General features: G+C 38.0%; 1 protein-coding gene across 1 annotated transcript in view; it reads left to right on the forward strand.

Annotated features, from left to right (window-relative positions):
- Positions 1-222: 222 nt before the first annotated feature.
- Positions 223-20,209, forward strand: part of LOC132102862 (beta-1-syntrophin-like) — a 31,759-nt gene continuing 11,772 nt past the window's right edge. The window contains exons 1-3 of the mRNA XM_059507555.1: positions 223-932; positions 9,144-9,360; positions 16,068-16,275. Coding sequence (XP_059363538.1) covers positions 428-932; positions 9,144-9,360; positions 16,068-16,275 — 930 coding nt within the window. The 5' untranslated portion in view covers positions 223-427. The remainder of the gene's footprint in view (positions 933-9,143; positions 9,361-16,067; positions 16,276-20,209) is intronic.

Genomic DNA, 20,209 nt, shown 5'->3' on the forward strand with positions numbered 1-20,209 from the left:
CTAAACTCTGCAGGAAAGTGGATCTCGCGAGCCAGATTTCAGGATCATTGTTTTACAGTAGTTTCAGTTAAAGTCTTTGTATCATTCCCAAACTTTAAACATTAAAAACGGACCGAAATAATGAACGATTTGACTTTCATTATGGAGGTAGTGCTAAACACATTAAGGTATGCATATACACGACCATGGCTGTGAACAGTGATCAGTGTATTTAAGAGAATCACACAGAAGTCAATCCGAGCGAGCGAGAGTTCAGCATGACCATGCACACACAGGACATGTCAGACGTTTGCTCCACCCAGAGAGGATCTGCATGTGGAGCCTGTATAGGGGCTGAAATCCAACCTGAATCACAACTTTTCCCTGTCCGGGGGTAAAGTCCGTGCGTGTGTATGAAATCACATGGCATTTTAAGAATGTTTCAAAGATGGCGGTTTGTAGTAACAGAGTGCAGAAAAGTGCATGTTTGGAGGTGCTAGTACGGGAGCGATGGCACGCGGTGCTGGCGAGTTTAAGCGACGAGTCGCTGACGCTCAGCTGCGAGGAGACCGCGACAGACACCGGCGTTAACCTGAACGGCATCACCACCAAAGGCTCCTACGACCAACCAGACCCCACCAACAGCCCCAAAGCCGGAGTAAGGACTCCTTTCACGGATTCCCAAGTGCCCGAAGCGATTGCGAACCGCAAAAGATGTGTCAAAGTGATCAAGCTGGAGGTCGGTGGATTAGGGATAAGCATCAAAGGCGGGAAGGAGAACAAGATGCCTATTCTTATCAGTAAAATATTCCGAGGTCTGGCCGCGGACGAGACTCAAGCGCTCTACGTGGGGGACGCGATACTGTCCGTGAACGAGATCAATCTGCGGGACGCCACGCACGACGAGGCGGTGCAGGTGCTGAAGAAAGCGGGCAGAGAAGTTATGCTGGAAGGTAAGGACCGGGGAAAGACTAGGGAACTGTCAGTGGGGCTGTTGAGTTTGAGGAGGTTTGTCAGGTGTGGATGGGTCTGCTGGGGAGAACTGAAGCATAAACAACATTCACGAGTTTACTTAATGCTAAAAACACCTTTAACCAGTCTAAACTGGTATGCTGTGCACAATACCACTCTTAAACCAGTTAAAACAACTAGGCTGGATTAAGCCTTTTTTGTTTCCTCAGCAAGTTGCCCAGCTAAACCAACTAAATAACACCTTGGTGACCAGCTTAGACCACCAAACCATACTGTTTTAAGGTGTGTGGGTCATTACTAGAGTTATGGACGTGTTCGCTGTGCCTTCCAGTGTTGTACATTTAAAGATGAAGCTGATAAAGTTATGAAATTCCCTCACACTGCACCATAAAAGCGTAGCACAGATTTCTGAGGGACGTTCGTAACTTTCCCGCTGTTATCAGGAGGTTTTCATTGTGCTTAGTCATGTTGAAGGTTTTCACAGTACAGCTGAAGATTTAAGCAAATGTGGTTTGACACGCATTGCACTGCAGCAGCAGCTACAAATAAAACATGGTACATGGTACACAAAATACAGTGACAAATAGGGTACCATTTAAAAAATATATGTGCAAAATATGCAAATTTTTATTTAATTTACACTAGCCTAAATTCCTAGCTTTAAAAATGAGATCAGGGGCCGGTTGCATAAATTTAGTTACTACAATAAGACTGACTGACCAACTAGCAGTTATTCAAAGTGAAATTAATCATTTTTTTGGATTCAAATTAGACCAATTTATGTATGAGATTTGAAAAAGTTATGTATAGTTTTAAAGAAAATTTGATGACTAACTTATAAGTTTAGTCTAAGCATTTTATTCAACCAGCCACAGAATATGAGAATTTATTATGTGCATCAATTCATGCAAATCTATTGTCTTTATTCTGTTAAAGATACTATTGTAAGAATGTATCCTGTTGTAACCAGTATTTCCGTGACCTGTACATTTACATTAAGTCGTTTAGCAGATGCTTTTATTCAAAGCGAAAATGAGGACATTTTAAAATCCCGGTTAGACAGTATATGCAAAAGCTCTTATACTATCAGACATACTGCTGCATGTGCTGTATGTTGTACTCTCTGCTGTGAGAGACTTTAACCCCATACCATCACTGCATCATTGTTCATGCTTTTCAAGGGTTTTCCTGCACACTGACCTTAGGGTCAGATATTTCACCTTCTGTAAATAATTTAAACAGGGCACTGGAGCTCAGCTGTGGAGTTATTTTGATGTGTTTATACACCATAAAAGTTTGACTGTCATGACAGAGGGTAACTCTTATCAGATTACTTTGGAATTTTAATTACTTTAAATAAACATTTGACCCCTTAATTGACAAAGATCGGGACAAACTTTGCATCAGTAGAAAGATTATTTCTTTTTTTATTTATAGCTTCGATATTTGACCGGTTTTGATAAAACATTGACAGTTGTTTAGTCATTTATTTCAGGAGTGCAAAATAATAAAGTGAGATTTGCATGTCAAATCAAGGCCCTCGATTCCTTTCTCCCGTCCTTGGGATTTGGCTTCTTTGAATAATTAATTTTGACATTTCTTGCCAGAAATATTTGCACATCCTTTTACTCCCACAGATATACTACACCCAGCTTGTATTTTACCCTGTCACCACTCTATCAATCAACACAATCTTCTTTTAACAGACTCCCTGATGCCTGTCCATAGTCTTTGTCTATATATCCTTGAGAAACACATTTGTTCTGGGGGACAAGTCGTCTTTGGCCCTGCAGTCTGAAGGGATTTGACAGGTTGATCGCTACCTGTCTATGTCTGTGCCAAGAAAGCCAAATTCACTAGTTATAATTTACTAAAAAAAACTCTGGTGTCTTTTTTGCAGCACCACTTCATGACTCAAATTAGCAATTTACCAATCGAAGTCTATAAAGGACTTTATTCTTCTTCTTTGAACAAAGAAACCCATTCTTAAAAACCCAGACAGTTTGCAATGAGGCTGACCAGATAAACACAGTGCACAAAAAGCTGCTCGCCTGTATGCCTGATGTTTCATTAAGATAAATTAAATGTATGTTAAGGCGCTGAGTGTTCAACAACACACTATTGTACTGAAAATAATTACATATGAAATGTTATAGTTCTGTAGACAAGTGAAAAAAAAATGATTTTGAGTATCTGTATTCATAGATATGCTTTAAACTAAAAACACTGTTCTAAAAAAACACCCAATTACAGTGGTAAGTGAAGACTCATACTAGAAGCCAAGACAAAGAAATTGAGATAATGAAACTGTTACTAGTGTGAAGCATGACACCATGTCTCTGCAAACTGTGTTAGTTACTTTACCTGAGATACACTTCTGGAATGTGGCACCTTATGCTTTGTGTTCTTTCTCATTCACTCACGTATTTAATATTGTAAATAAATGATAAAGTGGGAAAGAATGGGACTGGGATTGGAATGATGGCTAGTCTGTTCTATGAAGGGGAACGTGTAGTGAGGATCACTCACAAGTCACATGACCTCATTCTTAAAGCATGCACTAGATACAGGGAGCACGGGCAACACATTTGCACTCCATTCAATATCAGGTAATTTTTCATTGTACCTTTTGTATTTGTTTCCCAGTTAGTTAATGGTTATGAGTAGTGTAATTTCAAAACATTCAAAGCAGTATAATTTTCTTGATCCAGCCTGGAACGCAACTCAGCTGGTTCTTGACATTCCCTTTGGCATTCGGGAGACAAAGGAATGTATATTCTCAAACAAAGTCAGCTCCACATAGCAAACTATAGAGATAATTGAACCGCAGCCACAAGACTAGAATAACTGGTTGCATGTTAACACTGATCCCATGTTTTAAAGGGGTCATATGACGTTGCTAAAAAGAACATTATTTGGTGTAATGCAATGTGTTTATGCAGTTTAAGGTTCAAAAAACATTATTTTCCACATACTGTACATTGTTGTTTCTCCTTTATGCCCCATCTTTCTGAAATGTATAGATTTTTACAAAGCTCATCGTTCTGAAAAGCGAGGTGTACGCTGATTGGCCAGCTATCCAGTGTGTTGTGATTAGCCGAGTGCCTCAAGCGTGTGATGGAAATGTTACGCCCCTTAACAGACTGTGATGCCATGTGTCCCAGCACGACGAGACAAAACCAATAAAACCCATTACATAGAGGCGTCAAATAACGGACGAACGTAAAGAGAGCGCTGGAAATGCACAAGTCAGCAATATTTCTTATTTATTGGCATGAAGTTTCGTGCAGAATAACAAACAGCAACAGGAGTGCAACATTCTCAAAAAAATATATATGCAGAGGGGACGGCTGCCATAACAAAAGAAAAACACTGCAGGCTTCAACCCGGCTGCATTTATGATTTAGGCAATTCAAAAATCTCCAAGATTATTTTAAATAATGATTCAATCCATTTCAAACAACTGTTCAAAAAATTAAACTTTAAATGGACTTGAGAACAGGCCATGTGTGTGTGTGTTTTTTTATTGAACGTAACCGACACTTAGGCTAGGCGGCACAAGGCAGGCAACAAGTCAATCAACATTTTCGGGGTCCAGAGCAGAGCGTTTTTTATTCACTATATGTCCAGCTGTTGAGAAGACGCGCTCCGACCACACTGATGTCCCAGGGACACTCAGGTACAGCTGCGCAAGGTGGGAGTATTACTGCCAATTTTCCACCACAAAAGCCTGTCGCTGTCAGCTTGCAATGGTCCTTTTGATAACTCAAAATCTCCTGTAACTAGATGCGCGAATGAGGTTGTCTACAGCGCCGCGAGATCTCCAGACGCGCATAAACGCGTCTTTACGTTGACTTAACATTGAAATTATTCGCGCCAGACGCTCTATTCGCGTTTGGTGTGAACGCTTTCGACGTCACTGGGTCTTATAGGCGTGTAAAATTGCTGGTATTTTCTGTCTAGCTTTCGCAAGGCATACTGCACTTTCGGATTTCTTTATTTTCTTTTTCTGCTTGTTTGTGAGTTTTGTTACATCTATATTTTTTAATTATTTTAATGAATAGTGTACATATTTGGTTAAAATCGATTCCCTATTTTCATTATCAAAACTTTTTTTGGTTTGTCCGATCGATTGCGCAATCGATTTTCGAACTAAAAGTGACAGCACTAGTTTGAATCATCAGTGACATTCTTTAAATATGTAAACGTACTTACGGCTGTGAATCAAAAGCACCAGACTGTCCTTGCAATGTTGGAATTGCCCCACTTTATAGAAACAGTCTTTGTGCACAGACGGCATTGTAGGCTACTCTCCCAGGTTCAGGAAACAGTCCTCCTTAAAATGTGCTGCACACACTTGAATATTTGGGTTGAACTGTTCTGGAAGGGTGTTGTGAATACAACTTAACCACTGATTTCTAGTTGTGTCCTCTTTTGTTTCGCTCTCACTATGAAACCATGTGAATCTCCACGACATGGCGATGGCAACAATACTACAGCGAGAACAAAAGTTACGCCTACCTTGTGTGAACATTTGGGAGGCGTTATGTAAGTCTTCCCACACGGTGATGTAGACAAGGGGGTGTTTAAATGAGGGATTTTAGGAGGGCATGGATGAGTATTAACTTTTTTTTTTTATTTTTAATAAAGAATATCTCTTAGGGTTTGAGACTTTAGTATTTGCAACTTTATGGATCTTATCTATGCACAATCTGCTTGTAAAACTCCTAAGAGAAAGAAAAACTTAAAATTCCATCATGACCCCTTTAATAACATAAACCACCTGGATCATAAGACAACGTCAATTAGGTTTAATATTTGTATGCGAGCCCTGTTCTTTTACAATTACAACAAATTCCAAATAGTTGTGCAAAAGTGGTGTTACTACTTGAAATTTTGCAAGCAATACAAAATTAAGTAGCTCAAGTCAAGTGTTCTTGATTTATATTGCGCTTTATACAATACAGATTGTTTCAAAGCAGCTTTACAGTGAATAAGTGTATTCATATAAAAATAGTGATTCAAAGATACGAATAAAATTAAGTTTTGTCCTATGAAAGGACAATAGTAAATGGTATTCAGTTGATATCAGTTTATTTGTTGATTCAGTTTGGTTCAATAACTGTGTTAAGTCCATCAATTATGCACAATCAACCAGTTTCAGTGGTTCAATTAAAGTGTTCAGGCCTTTTTTTCATTATTTTGCACTGCTCTCTGAGGTCCAATTATAATGTTGTAAGGCAAAGCACATGCACACCTACAGAGGTGCAAGTGGAAGGAAAAAAAAATTTAAATCCAGTCGAAAAAGAACAACTGCACACTCACTTGAGCAGACTGTTTATTATCTTACATTATGATTGAGTTGTTTTTTGTAGCCTAATGTAATTATTTGACTTATAATAATGTTTTGCATGGAAATTTACCATCTTTTGGTGTTTTATCTTAAATCAATTTATTGATTTGTCGATGTTCTATAGATATTCATTTATTTATTTTTTTCGATTGGATTTTCACTTATGTTATCAAGTTTAAAAAAAAAAAAAACACAATTTAGAAGTAATATAGAGGCTATTTGCTGTCCTGTTTTGATCTCGCCCAAATACTCGGAACATATAAATTCTGTAACAACAAACAAAGCAATAGTGATCACATAATAAATATTTACATACTGTCGGATCCAATATATATTTGGCACAGCATCTTTTTTTTTTTTTTTTTTGTCTCAATCTTTATGAAAATGATGTGCCAAAATGTGCCTTGTTTGTAAATGAATCTGCAGTAAAATGAAGTGAACAAAGCACCAAGCTCTTACTGATGCAGTCTGGAACTTTATAAAAAATAAACTTCATTCACTCTTTTCTAACATTTGAATCAGAAGGAACGCCATAAAAACTTTTTCCACAACTTGGATGTGCAAAGCGTCATCTTGTCTTCTTAGCCATCTTTATAGTTTGGTTTCTGTGTAAACCTGCATTTGCCTCTTGTTATTTACCCTACATGTGCAAATTTGTAGGCGGGGCTAAAAAGGCAGCAGCTTTGAAGCAGGTGTTGCTTTTCTGTGGAGGTGGTGCTTAGCCAAACTATTGCATCATAAAGTGGCACATTCCATAAACGACAAAAATGTCTATCACCAAGCCCTATTGAATACTACTATGCTTCCTTTCCACAGTACATTTACCATGTTTTGAAAGTGAGTGAGTGAAGTGCATAAATGCCACATTTTAAATTTAACGACCGATTTCTGGAATTTCATTGGTGCTTCGGCAACTGAGTTTTTACTTCAAATCTCATTCTGACTGGTGCTCTCAGCTGTTGCACTTAACATTCTCCCTTGAGTGCACATCATAATGAGAGCAATTAACGTCCACTCCCAAGTGTGAATGCTCAAGAAAAATGGATCTCTCATGGACTGTTCTCAAATAAAACATAGATTTAATAATGTATGATGAGAGTCGACCATAAACACACCATTCCTCAATGCTATAATTTTTAAAATTTTTGCATTTTGCTTGAGACTAACCTATTACTCCCTGAAAGTCTGCAACATTAAGAAACCTTTTAAGGACTTTTTTTTTTAATGGAATGTATAGGCGATGTAACAACTGTTTTGTGACACTGAAGTAAGATAATATATATTTTTTTTTAAAGATGTCAATTTTAAACAAAGTTATAACTAACTGTTTTACCACAAAGTTACCCATTGCCTTTGTAGAATATAGAAAATCCTTTCAGAGCCTTGTGTTTGTAGCCAGTGTGTTAGCTTGTCCTTGAGGATAAAGAACCACTAGAGCTCTTAGGCCTGTGAATAGAGTTCCACCTGCTGTGTGGTGGACTCTAAAGTTCTGAGTAGTAATGTTTTATGCAAGAGCTGACTGAAGAACCCTTGAGCCTGAAGTACGCAGTTACATGTGGTACATTGGAAGTGGCATTCTGAATCACTTTCTCATTCAGATGGAGGATATGGATTATGTTGTTGTCTTGCTTTGTTAACTGCTTAGTCTTTGTTACTTGTATCAGTGTGAATGTGTAAAACAGGGATTAGGCCTACTGTTTAGACATTTCACTTTAGTGACCTGGCAGCTTTGTAAGTTGTGTGTTAACGTGGAAACTTAAGGTCATGATGATAATGCATGAGTGTAGATACGTTAGCAATAGCACAAACTTCTTATCCTAAATTTAGGATACATTTATAGACAAAGACGAACCATTTACATGAGTGATCGAATGCAGAAATTAAAACTTAGGATATATATATATATATATATATATATATATATATATGTATATATATGTATATATATGTATATATATATATATATGTATATGTATGTGAGAGAGAAAGTTGAGAAGGTCGAGACCTCATGTAGCTGGTCACATGCTACATGCAAGGTTAATTTTATAGTGGATAACAGAATATCTAACATCTAATTGTTCTCCAAACCTAAAAGCATGCAGCTTGTGTACCTTACATTTGAAAAGTCTTTTTCCAGAGTGAAATTTTGTTGACCTTTTATTACTTGGTCCTGCAGTCAGGAATTGTTTACTTGGCATACTGCAGCATATTATGATCAAATGTGTTTGTGGAGAAGCATTTATGTAATATACAACCCAGGCATTCAGAATGATTGCCAAACAGCCCATTTTAATATGTCGTCTTTATGAGTAATTGTGAAAAGCCTCTAGTGTTGGGAAATAGGTCTGTACTCACTTGGTCAACACCTTCCTGAAAAGAGATTAAGCTGTCATGTGGAATGGGAATAATTGGCCCTCAGCGTGACGTTCACCTGGGAAGCATGGTGGTTGTAATCCCATTATTGCATCTTATCAACACGTTCATGTGCAGATGCTTTGTCCTCAAGTTCACTGGCCCGTCATAAAACCAGCAGTAATTGTCTAGCTATGCAATAGGATACTATGCAAATGTGCGGTGAATTGATTTCTTCACTCAGGACAGCTGTGGGAGTGAAGTGGTTTGCGTAGGGGTTTCCTGCTTTCATTTCTGACTGGCTGAGGCCCAGCGCACACGTGTGATGGAAAATTAACTCACAGAGCTGTATGTTTTGTTATCTTTGAGTATGTGGGTCTACTGATACTGTTTTTTTTTTTTTTTTTTTTTCATCAAGGAACATTGTGGGAACTGTTCACAGATACTGTTGCGACCTTTCACTGAACCCTTTCTTTTTTCATTCCAGTCAAGTACATGCGGGAAGCGACGCCATATGTGAAAAAAGGGTCACCGGTGTCTGAGATTGGCTGGGAGACTCCGCCTCCTGAGTCCCCTCGTCTCGGCAGCCCTCATTTCGATATCCCCAGCCCCCCCTCACTGTCCTTACAGGGCGACCGCAGATACATCCCCCTCAAAATGTGCTACATCACCCACAGTATGACCGTCCCTGACCCAGAAAACAGGTACTGCTTCTCATGCATTCAATATATTGACCACAGGAAGTTTGCAAGTCTTACAGCGCTAATTTATGAGAGGCCAAAGTCCAGTACATAAATGTTTAAAACATTTAAAGAATGTTTTAATAAATATTATGGCAAGCAGTATTCAAATTTTTATTTAATTTTCATCTAAATGATTTCGGTATTTGACAAACTGAAACATGTGTACTTTAAAATTTATTTTTGCTTGTGTAGTACTTGTTAAAGGTCCCATTTTTCGTGCTTTTTTTGAAGCTTTGATTGTGTTTACAGTGTGCAATATAACGTGTTCATGTTTTGCGTGTAAAAAAACAGTATTTTTCACACAATTCACCTATCTGTATACCGCTGTTTTCACTGTCATAAAAACGGGCTGATGACTTCCTTGTTCTATGAAGTCCCTCCTTCAGAAATACGTAACGAGTTCTGATTGTGCTAGCGGTTTCTGTGTTGTGATTCGACACCAGCTTAGAGCAGGCTGCCCTCCTGGAAACGTGATTGGACTAGTTTTGAGAAGCAAGTGGGCAGGATTTGTTTTGAAAACCTGGCAATCCTGATCTGAACACACGTGCTGGAGATGTACTTATAATCACAGGAGCTCCTTCACAGACCAGATGCGCATGAAAATAGCATTCGATTTTTTTGCACAGCCCTAACATCTAGTTAACAAAGCTAAACAGCATTGCCCTTTGTGTAATAAGTTACAGAAACTGTTAAACGCACCAACTTAAATAATAAAATACACTTACCAGTTGTGGTCCATAAACAACGCCTTCTCCAGGCAAAGAGGAAACTGCTCCATCTTTCAAGAATAATCTTTGTGTGAATCCAGCATTAAACTGATTGAGATTGAGGAAGCTGTCCTCAGCAAAATGTGCTGCACATAGTTTTACATGTGGATTATAATTTTCGGGAACTGAGTTAAACATAAATTGTAACCATTGATCTCTAAGTACAGCGTCCCTGGGAAGCCCAAGCAAAGGTGATTGGACTCCGAGATGAAAATAACAGCGTTTCGACGACATGGCGATAAACACAAACGCAACTCTTCCTCTTCTCCGTCGGAGCGCAACAAGACCACGCCCCCTTCTTTGTTTATTCCTGTGGGTGGAGGTTAGTCAAAAAAATGTTTTAGCGACGTCATTACTGCAGGAAGTAGAGGGATGTAGCCCAAACGGGTCATTTTTTGTAGGCGAATTCTGTTAAATAAAATATCTCGCTTGGCATTGAACTTTGAGCTTTAGAATTTTAACAGATATTATTTATACTCTAACAACAACATTACACACTAACTAAAGTTTAAAACATGGGATCACGAAGAACGGGACCTTTAAGATCCTAGTCCTAATAAAATAAGGTGATTGGAAGTGTTTTAGACAATCTCTTTGTAATGCGGTCTCATTATTCAGTGGGTGAATGTGACAACCCTGGTAATGAACTCCACATAATAAATGCTTTATGCCGGTCGCTCACTCAGTTATGTTTGAGGTCTAAAGACTCCTCTGCTGTCAGTGGATGAACCTTTATATCTTCAAAGTGATATAGGACAACATCAAAGTCCTTGTCAACAATGACGTCAAGGTTTTCATATGTTGGCAGAATGCTTGAGCTTGGCACTTTCCAAAAAAAAAAACAACAACCTCTAAACGAAATGCAAAATATGAAGTCAAACATTGAACCTGTGACATTGCTATTCTGAATTATTATGGAATAGAAAGGAAAGAGAGCTTACACATCATGGCCAAAGAATGGCAATAGTAATACAAATAAAATTTATGAAGAGGCCAGATGTGACTCAGCAAATTAAAGATGACAGTGCATTTTCTGCCTCCTAGTGTCCATAAGACTGGAACATTTACATGTTTGCATTTATTGCTTATATTGGTCATCTTATTCACACTACTGTAGATGTCACAGATCATCAAGTGTTCGTAAAGACATTTATAATGTTACAATAGATTTATATTTCAAATAAAAGCTGTTCTTTTTGTTTTCATTAAAGAATATTAACCATTTTCAACATTAATAATAAAATTTCTTGAGCAGAAAATCAGCATATTAGAATGATTTCTGAAGGATCATGTGATACTAATTAAATGGCTGCTAAAAATTCAGCCTTGTCATCACTGGAATAAACTACATTTTGAAATGTATTAAAATCAAAACCAGTTATTTGAAATTGTAATACTATCTCAGTTTTACTCTTTTTACTGTATTTTTGATTTTATAAATACAGCCTTTGTGAGGCTAAGAGAATCGCAAACAATAAAAATGATACCAAGCTTAAACTTTTGAACGATAGTGAATGCACTATATAAATATGTATAATAGGGCTGTAGCTATCGAAAATTTTAGTAATCGAGTATTCTACCAAAAATTCCATCGATTAATCGAGTAATCGGATAAAATGTGTTTTTGCTTCAAGTGAAATTTTAATTACCGTATTTCCCGGACTATAAGTTGCACTTTTTTTCATAGTTTGGCTGGTCCTGCGACTTGTAGTCAGGTGCGACTTATTTATCAAAATTAATTTGAGATGAACCGAGAGAAATGAACCAAGAGAAAACATTACCGTCTACAGCTGCCAGAGGGCGCTCTATGCTGCTCATTGCTCCTATAGTCTACCACTGAGCAGCGTAGAGCGCCCTCTCGCGGCTGTAGATGGTAAGGTTTTCTCTTGGTTCTTAATAAATGCGACTTATAGTCCAGTGCGACTTATATATGTTTTTTTTTTCCTCATCATGTCGTATTTTTGGACTGATGCGACTTATACTTAGGTGCGACTTATAGTCCGAAAAATACTGTATGCAAGAGAAAATAAGACTCCCGGTTCTCTTAAAATGAACAACTACGTTTCATTTTTTAGAAAAAAAAATGTTTTTATTTTTTAAATGCATAGAATGCAATGCATACATCAAAAATAAACATTTAATTATTACCCATTGTTTCTCTGTCTGTACTTGTACTGTGAACAATGACAATAAAGTTGACAGATGAATTAAGTGCATTTCAGTGCCATTCAGTTGGGGTTTTAAATAAAGCATTTTCTGAGATGCACATTAAACATTAAACACATAAAACATTAATTTAATTTATCTTTTAGTTATTGAAAATTAAGCAAACTTAACTTTTTGGTAAACAAAGGGGATTTACTATTAAAAATAAAACATGGAAGAAATGTTGTGTGATTTAAACCTTAAAAAAAATAATGTTTATTATTTTTTTAGTAGTAGGCTATGTACATTCTGATGAACAATAGTAATACATCTCTGGCAAATACTTGTCTTGGACTGTAAACCGGACTTTTATTTTGACCGGTTGACGTACCTTTACAGTTCTGTGTATGTGATGTGACGCTAGTTTTACTCAAATCAAACGGTCAAATGCTCATGAAGTGACCGTCAGAGCAGTTCTGGAGATGTTCATGTGTTCACGTCCTTATTTAGTGAGACAGCAGATGCTGAAATTACTGCGAGCGTCATGCATGCTTCAGTGTGTGTTAATAAAGGAAGACGCGCTTCTGCTCCATTCATTAACAGAGACATGCAGAACATGCAGGATTCATATTTAAATAGACTGTTCCGGCTTAATATTTACAGATATTAGTCCATATCGTGATTTGATGTAAGTGCAATGACCTATTTTTGATTAATTAATTCAAATTTTGGCAAATTCCGTGCCCTTCCGCGTTTAACTGTAAATTCCGTTTTTATGACTGGATTCCGCGATTCCGTCTGCGTTTTCTGCATCGCAGAAATCATAGGGCCCTAGTTGTGGTATGCCAGCTCTATCTTGCAATGGAAACACGCCACGACGTTCTCTTTACGTTTGCCCGCGCCCTCAAATCAAAACACTGCTGACTCCTTGTGTCTCTTTCCGCTTTGTGGGTGACGTAAACGCGTTGTCACATTAAAAAAAATCATTGCGAAAGAACCTGACGTGAGATTTCAGATAAATTAAAAGAGGCTTTGAGGCCGAGGAATTTGCCTAATGTATAAAATGATCTGGTTTGTTGTATATAAATGCAATATAATTACCATGTTCAATGTTTTCTCAGTTGATATCAACAAAATACCATTATTCATAAAATGCGTTTCAAAAGCATTCAACATTTTCAAAATAACATTGTCTTGATATAAAAATATATAAAATAACTTAATACTCGAGCATACTAAGAGTTAATTTCTCTTTCATGCCTGGAGGATGTGAATATTTTAAAGAAAATCTCAGTCTCCGATGTTTTGTTCTATATTGCTAAAAGTGTTTTTGCTTGAGTGGTAAAAGATCTCACCAACCACTGTTTTTGTGCTCAAGCCTTGTGTTATTTATTGCACTATATTGTACTTTTGTTGTCAGAGAAACGAGCGTTGTGGTTTGTGAGATTAACCATAACATTACACAGGAAGTGTGTTAAAAGATGATGTACCAGCGCTGAACTGCTTGACAGTAATGACAGGCGGAAAATGTCACAACACACACAGTAAGGCTTTGTGTCTGCGTGCTGCTGGAAAGTTAAACATTCTGAATCCGAATAACTTTCTGCATACCTTTTTATGTTTTTGTTTTAGATTAGTATTAAAAAATAAATAAAAAAAAGAACCAGATTCAAAATCTAGTTTTTGTCCTTATTTGAAACTCAAATGTAAAATTTCACAAAGCAGCAAGCTATTTTGCTTTGTGTTGCTATATTGTTCCTTATACAACAGTATTCTTTGATTAAAAGACTGCTGATGTTTTTAATAATTTTATGACTATATCAAGCAATATTACTTTCACAGTGCTGATTGCCTTCGGAGGAATCACAGCCGCTTGAGTATGCAGTACAACAGCACTCTAGCTCATAAGACATTGCTTGAAAATCTGGCATAGGTAAATAAGCTGGGAGACGTGTGGTGAGAGAAACTGACAGGTAGACAGACAGACGAAAGACTCTTCCACTCCTGCCATGTGCTGTCAGTCAGCTCTCCGCAGACCGGCTGCCAAGTCGTCACTTCTTACCCTCCAGCTCTGTTTCCAATTTACACCATTGTGTCCCGTGTCTTCTAGCCCATCCATCACTTTGGAGCTCATGCAGAGCATTCACGGTTTACCTTAAGTGCCACACTGTGAGAGGATTCATGTCAAATTCCTAAACAGAATCCATGTGGTATAAAAATAGATTGTGCCCTGTTCCACTGTCGTCATTTGTTTGGACTGTTCAGTGTTCTGATGGTCCAGAGTGGAACTTTAACTGAAGTTGTTTTCAGTGGAAGTGAAAGTAGCTGGTGGTTTGGGGTATGGAGATGTTCCTCCATGACAGATGTGTCAGTGACCTCTCCATCTGTCCTGTGCTACTCCTGCTCTTGTTTGGTTTGACACAGTGTTTTTGGAGACATCTAAATTTAGTTCACCTTCTTTGTTTTGTCCTCTTGGACCCATTATTTGGCAGGTTGGTGGTGAATAGAAGAGCATTTGCCAGAAATGTTTAATTAGAAGTGTATTGTTTTTTGTTGGAACCATGGCCTGTGGTTGTCCCACTTGCTCCAACATGAGTGTTCATACAATGAATAATAATAATAACAATAATGCAAAAGGTTTGGCTTTTTATTCATTTAGTTCATTCATTTGGTTTATGAACTAATTTAAAATATATCTCAGTACAATTAAATTGTGGGTGGATGGATGCATGCAGTAGTCAACATTTTAGATTTGGATTCCTTTTTTAAGAGCATGTAAAAAAATTTAAAAAAAGCCAATTGCGATAGAAAGGACATAATTCTGACTTCTAGTTAATAAGAATAGGTTGTGTAGTCGTAACGTTCTTTTTGTCATAGTTTTATTTTCAATGATATCCACTTGCAATGTTAGTAAAGTAAACCGTTATTAAAGATGGTGCAAGTTTACAGAGTTGGACATTTAAGGTTAAACTCCTGAAGTTCACAAGATCTATTTTGACCACAGAAGGCATTGAAACTTTCACGACCTAAATTGGACACCGGCATCTCCATTAGTTGTTAAAATTCTCCCAATTATAGTCTTAAAGGGCAGAGCTCCAAAGCTTTTTCCTCCAGTCTACTGCAAATACATCAGCTCCATCTGTGCCCACCTCCTAAGCCCCTCCAAACTCTCTTTCTTCATGAAAGTAGGTCTATTTTTACCAACTCAGTGCACCTGAAAATGATATTGTGGAGTGTAAGGTTAAGACTCTTACTCTAGATGATGTATGAGTGGAGCATTTATCACTGTAAACTCCCTGAGCTGAACTGATGTGTTTCTGTTTGAATCTGATATTCCGGTGGTTAATGTTGACTCCAGAGCACTTTTAAGCACTGTCTGCTCGCCTTTACATTGACTCAGATGTCTTGTTTTTTTTTTTGTTGTTTCTTTTTTAAATGTGGTCATCACATGTGTTCTACTTTGTACTACATACAACTCATTCAACTCCACTATATAATTTTTTTTAATAAAAAGTATTTATTTCTCCATCTGTTGCTTTTTTCCTATGCTATATAAAGGCAAATCTATTGTAGTATCTAGATCTATTAATTTATTTAAAACATTAAAATATAAAACAAAAAAGGAAATATAACTAAATGTAAGCTTTGGTTGAACTATTCTTTAAATATCCTGTTGGTTGACCAGTGAGATCACTCTGCCATTGATTTTAAATGTTAACTATTTTGTGCTCCTTTTCTTTCTTTCTTGTGTTTCAGGCAGATTGAGCTGCACTCCCCTGATACCAAGCACACAATAGTCATGAGACATAAAGACACCGCCTCTGCCCAGACCTGGTTCACTCTCATGCAAACTGCCATCTCAAACCTGACAAGCAAAGTCCTCTGTGAACTCCAAGAACACGCGGGCCGCCATGGCATCGCCGGGAGTCGAGAGATCCGACACCTCGGATGGCTAGCGGAAAAGGTGCAAACTGGTTGCATACAATTTGATGAATGCAATTTAAAAATGATTATCTTATGCGATATAATGAAGGTACCCAATGAACCGTTTGCAAAAACCTGAGACCACATTAACATTAATCAAAATGGAAGACAAAATGTTAAATTATTTTTCCATAACTGAATTAATATTTATGCGCTAAGCCTCCGTGATATCACCAGCCCATCTGTTCCAACTGTCCAGTACACATCAGTTCAGATTGAATTGAATCTGCATGGCAACAACGTTGAAGTAGATCGTCATTAAAACTCATTCTTTCTGCATGTCTTTAAGCCATATTACAAATTCAAATTTCTTAAAAGTATGCTGTCTAAACCCACAGGGATATCTTGCATAAGAGCCAACATTAGTTCAGGGTTTTTGGTTTGATGCAAGTGTTCCACCGTAAAAAGTTTCCGTCATGATAATAATTCTGGAGCTGTGAAGACTTCTACAGTCACTTGATTAAAATGAGCATAAATGACAGAAAACTGTATGGAAGACATTGAGCTTTGTTAATTTGCTCTTGACTGATTTTTTTCCCCCCACAAGTAAGAGGCACTACTGGAAACACTTGTAAGTCCTTTCAAAAACACAAGATAATTGTGACAGGTAATGTGAACATTTAGTTTAATAATGAAAACATCAAAATGATCTTTCAGCTAAAGTGTGGCTTTTAGAATGAAAACAGCCTTAAAGGCACCATGTGTGTATTATGTATTTTTCACCTTTGGAGGGCACGTATTCAAAACAAAACAAAGAAACAAATGCGTAGTTTGATAACGCTGTGACTGAGTGTGGAATCATGGGAGTTGTGGTCTTCATCCCCACAGCCGATGCAGTCAGACGGGACTCTGGCAGAAATCATGTTCATGGATGAGCTAAGATTTATTAACATAGTAGAATCAAGCAGGATGAGGCTGAAAGCCGTCGGAGCGGAAAAAAGGAAAAGGAAGCGATTTCAAACATAGCTTTAACTATGCGTTTCACTGTAGCCTGGTTTCCTGTCAGTTTCATGTGAAATATATCAAGCAGATAAATAGCATTTTAAACAGCTCTGTCACAAGCTGTCAAGTGCAGCTTTTCTGTAGCTGTTATAGAAGTGAACCACTAATGATTATTTAAAAAAGGACCAACGTTTTCAGTGCCACCATCTTGACATTTTAATTGGAAATACATCAACTCTTATGAATACTGCACTCATTAAGTCACTCTTTAATTCCATACACGATACATGCTTCAAATTATAGCAGAATGAAAGTTAAGCAATGTAGAGTCATAAATCATATTACATTTAAATAAACTACCCAATCAAATCAACACCTATAGTGCCTGCATAGCTATGCTATATGTAATCAGAAGGTGTGATTGGTTTTCACAAAACATAGGTCTTTTATATATTAACTTGACAATTTTGAGATTTAACAGCCTTTCATTTTTTTTTTGTTTAGCTGTTGTAGTTTTGTTGTTGTTTATTGCCCAACTTTTTGATGGACCTCTTGTACACAAATGTAGAAGTTTGCAACATCACTTTCAAACAAACTGTAAAGATCACACAAGCATCATAACAGGTCCTGGGTTCTACTCTGCGCTCTGCTTGGAAACATGGCTTACATTCTGAAAACTGTACAGACAGCTCCTCTGAAGGGTTGTTGTTGTTTTTTCTGCACAGTGTTGGATCGATTGATAGAGGATGACTTTTCTCAGTGTGACCGCAGGTTTTTCCTCCCTATTAAATCTCCTTTTTATCGCCATCCAATTAGCTGAGGCCTGGCAGAGCTGGCTAATAGAGAACTGCAGTGATGGCAGGGCTGTGGGCAGCTCCGTCTCAGCCTGCCCTTTAATGAGAGCTCCCTCGTACTGTCTCCTACGACCAACCTGCCGGCCCCTTGATGAATAATTATATGAGAGGAAAAAACCTCCAGTGTGCTGAATGCCCACAGACAGCGAGCAGATTTCTTTGCGTGAAGGCTGGAGCTTATAACAAGGACCTGTTTGTGGTTACGTATCTGCTTCTGACGCACTCGGCCCCACTGGGCACTTTTTTTAGCTTTAAGGCAAACTGACCCTCTGAAGAGCAGCCCTGTGATTTGTGAAGATTTGAGTGGTCTGTCAGGCTTTCAAACCCCTGAGGAGACATCTGTCAGGCTAGCAGGGCTTCGGCAGTAAATCACACTTGGGCTCAACTTAAGGTCTTATTTGGAAAACTATTACTCATTTGTAGTGCATGTTTACTTTTAAGTTTATTAAAGTCAATGTATCTTACATAACCCCTTTACTTCCATAATGTGATGAATTTCTATAGAAGCTTGCTTCTGGAAGGAGTCTCACAATTTATAGAGATGTTTGTCTGTGAGATCTGCGAGATCTCTCATGCGCGCCGCGGAGGCAATCTGTCAGTCACACACACACACAACAAGAACGAGCGCGGCGCACACACACGCATAAGGGGTCGTTCACATATCTCGTCTTTTGCGCGCTCAAGTTCGTTATTTCAAATGTAGACGCGCGGTATGCTCGCTAATAATGGAAGAGACGAGCTCGTTTTTTCCAGGCGCGTCCACACCGCATCGAGTTGAAAACATCTCAACTTTTCAGAATGCCGCAAGCGCACCGCAGGTCATGTAACTTCCTCACCTTTTCCGTGACAACGATGAAAGCTCAGCCAAGATGATCGGAATAGCTGATAGCTGTATGTTGATTTTTAAATTAATTTAGTAGCAGTGCTACTGCAAGCAGTTTTTAGTGCTGCAGATCCTTTTTATCCATTGCTGAAATTTCCGCGTCTTCATGGAGAGAGCAGGTCATGGTTGCTTAGCAACGGCAGACTCCTCAGGAGCGCAAGTGCCCGAAGGCTTTGGGGAAAAATAAATCAGAAAGCAGTGTGCGCGTTTTTAGACGCGATATGTGAATGGCCCCTTACAGTACGAAAACTCCTGCTTAATACAAAGAGTGACAAAGGCGGAGACAGCAAAACGGTAAGTATCGGTAAGAGTATGAAACCCATGAAAATTAGCATAAAAGTAGCGTATATAGATTTTTTTTTTCAATACATTCATGAAGTTATTTGTTGCATAGCCACAGTTAGTTATTAAAGTTATTACTATTCACAAACCACTGTTAAATCAAACATAGGCTGCTGCGTGCATGGTTTGTCATGGCAGAATGCGAGCAAAGAGCGCTCCCTTTATAATCACTGAAGAGCTGACATCTCCGTTAACTGCAATCTCAAAAAAGCTCTGTTATAACTCGATGAATGAATGCACAATGAAGCTTTCATAATTTCTAGATCAGCGGTTCCCAATTCTGGTCCTGGAGAACCCCAACACTGCACGTTTTTGGTGTCTCTTATCTGACGCACACATTTGAGGTCTTGGAGTCTTCACTAATAAGCTGATGAGTTGAATCAGGTGTGTTTGAATAGGGAGACCTCTAAAATGTGCAGTTCCTGAGCATGCACATTTCAGCACTGCACAAGAATTCCAGTGTTTTGAGTTGTGTTGATTCAAACTAAAAAATAAATAGAAAATAAACCTAATTGGCATTTACAGTGCAGAAATCAGCAAGTCTGTGATAGGCTGGACTGCTCAACATATGCTATCAATAGAAACTTTACCTATGCTTGCGCCTGTTAATCTTTTTTTATATTTATTAGCTGTTCTTGCTGCTTTTGTGCAAAATATGAATGACAATTTATTTGTTTTAGATACTTTGTTTAGATATTTGTATTTTGCCGGAGTCCTGCAAAGCAGATCGGTCTAAATAAGCTTAAACTCTGAAACTTCTCAGTGTTGTCAGAGACACAGAACTGAACTGAAGACAGAACTGAAGAAACGTAAAATAAAGCAAACCATGCAACATTTGAAACTGATAACATAAATTCACTTTTTCCTTGACATGCCTCTGTCAGGACAAGGAA

This window comes from Carassius carassius, chromosome 24 (genome assembly GCF_963082965.1).
Source record: "Carassius carassius chromosome 24, fCarCar2.1, whole genome shotgun sequence".
Lineage (NCBI taxonomy): Eukaryota > Metazoa > Chordata > Actinopteri > Cypriniformes > Cyprinidae > Carassius > Carassius carassius.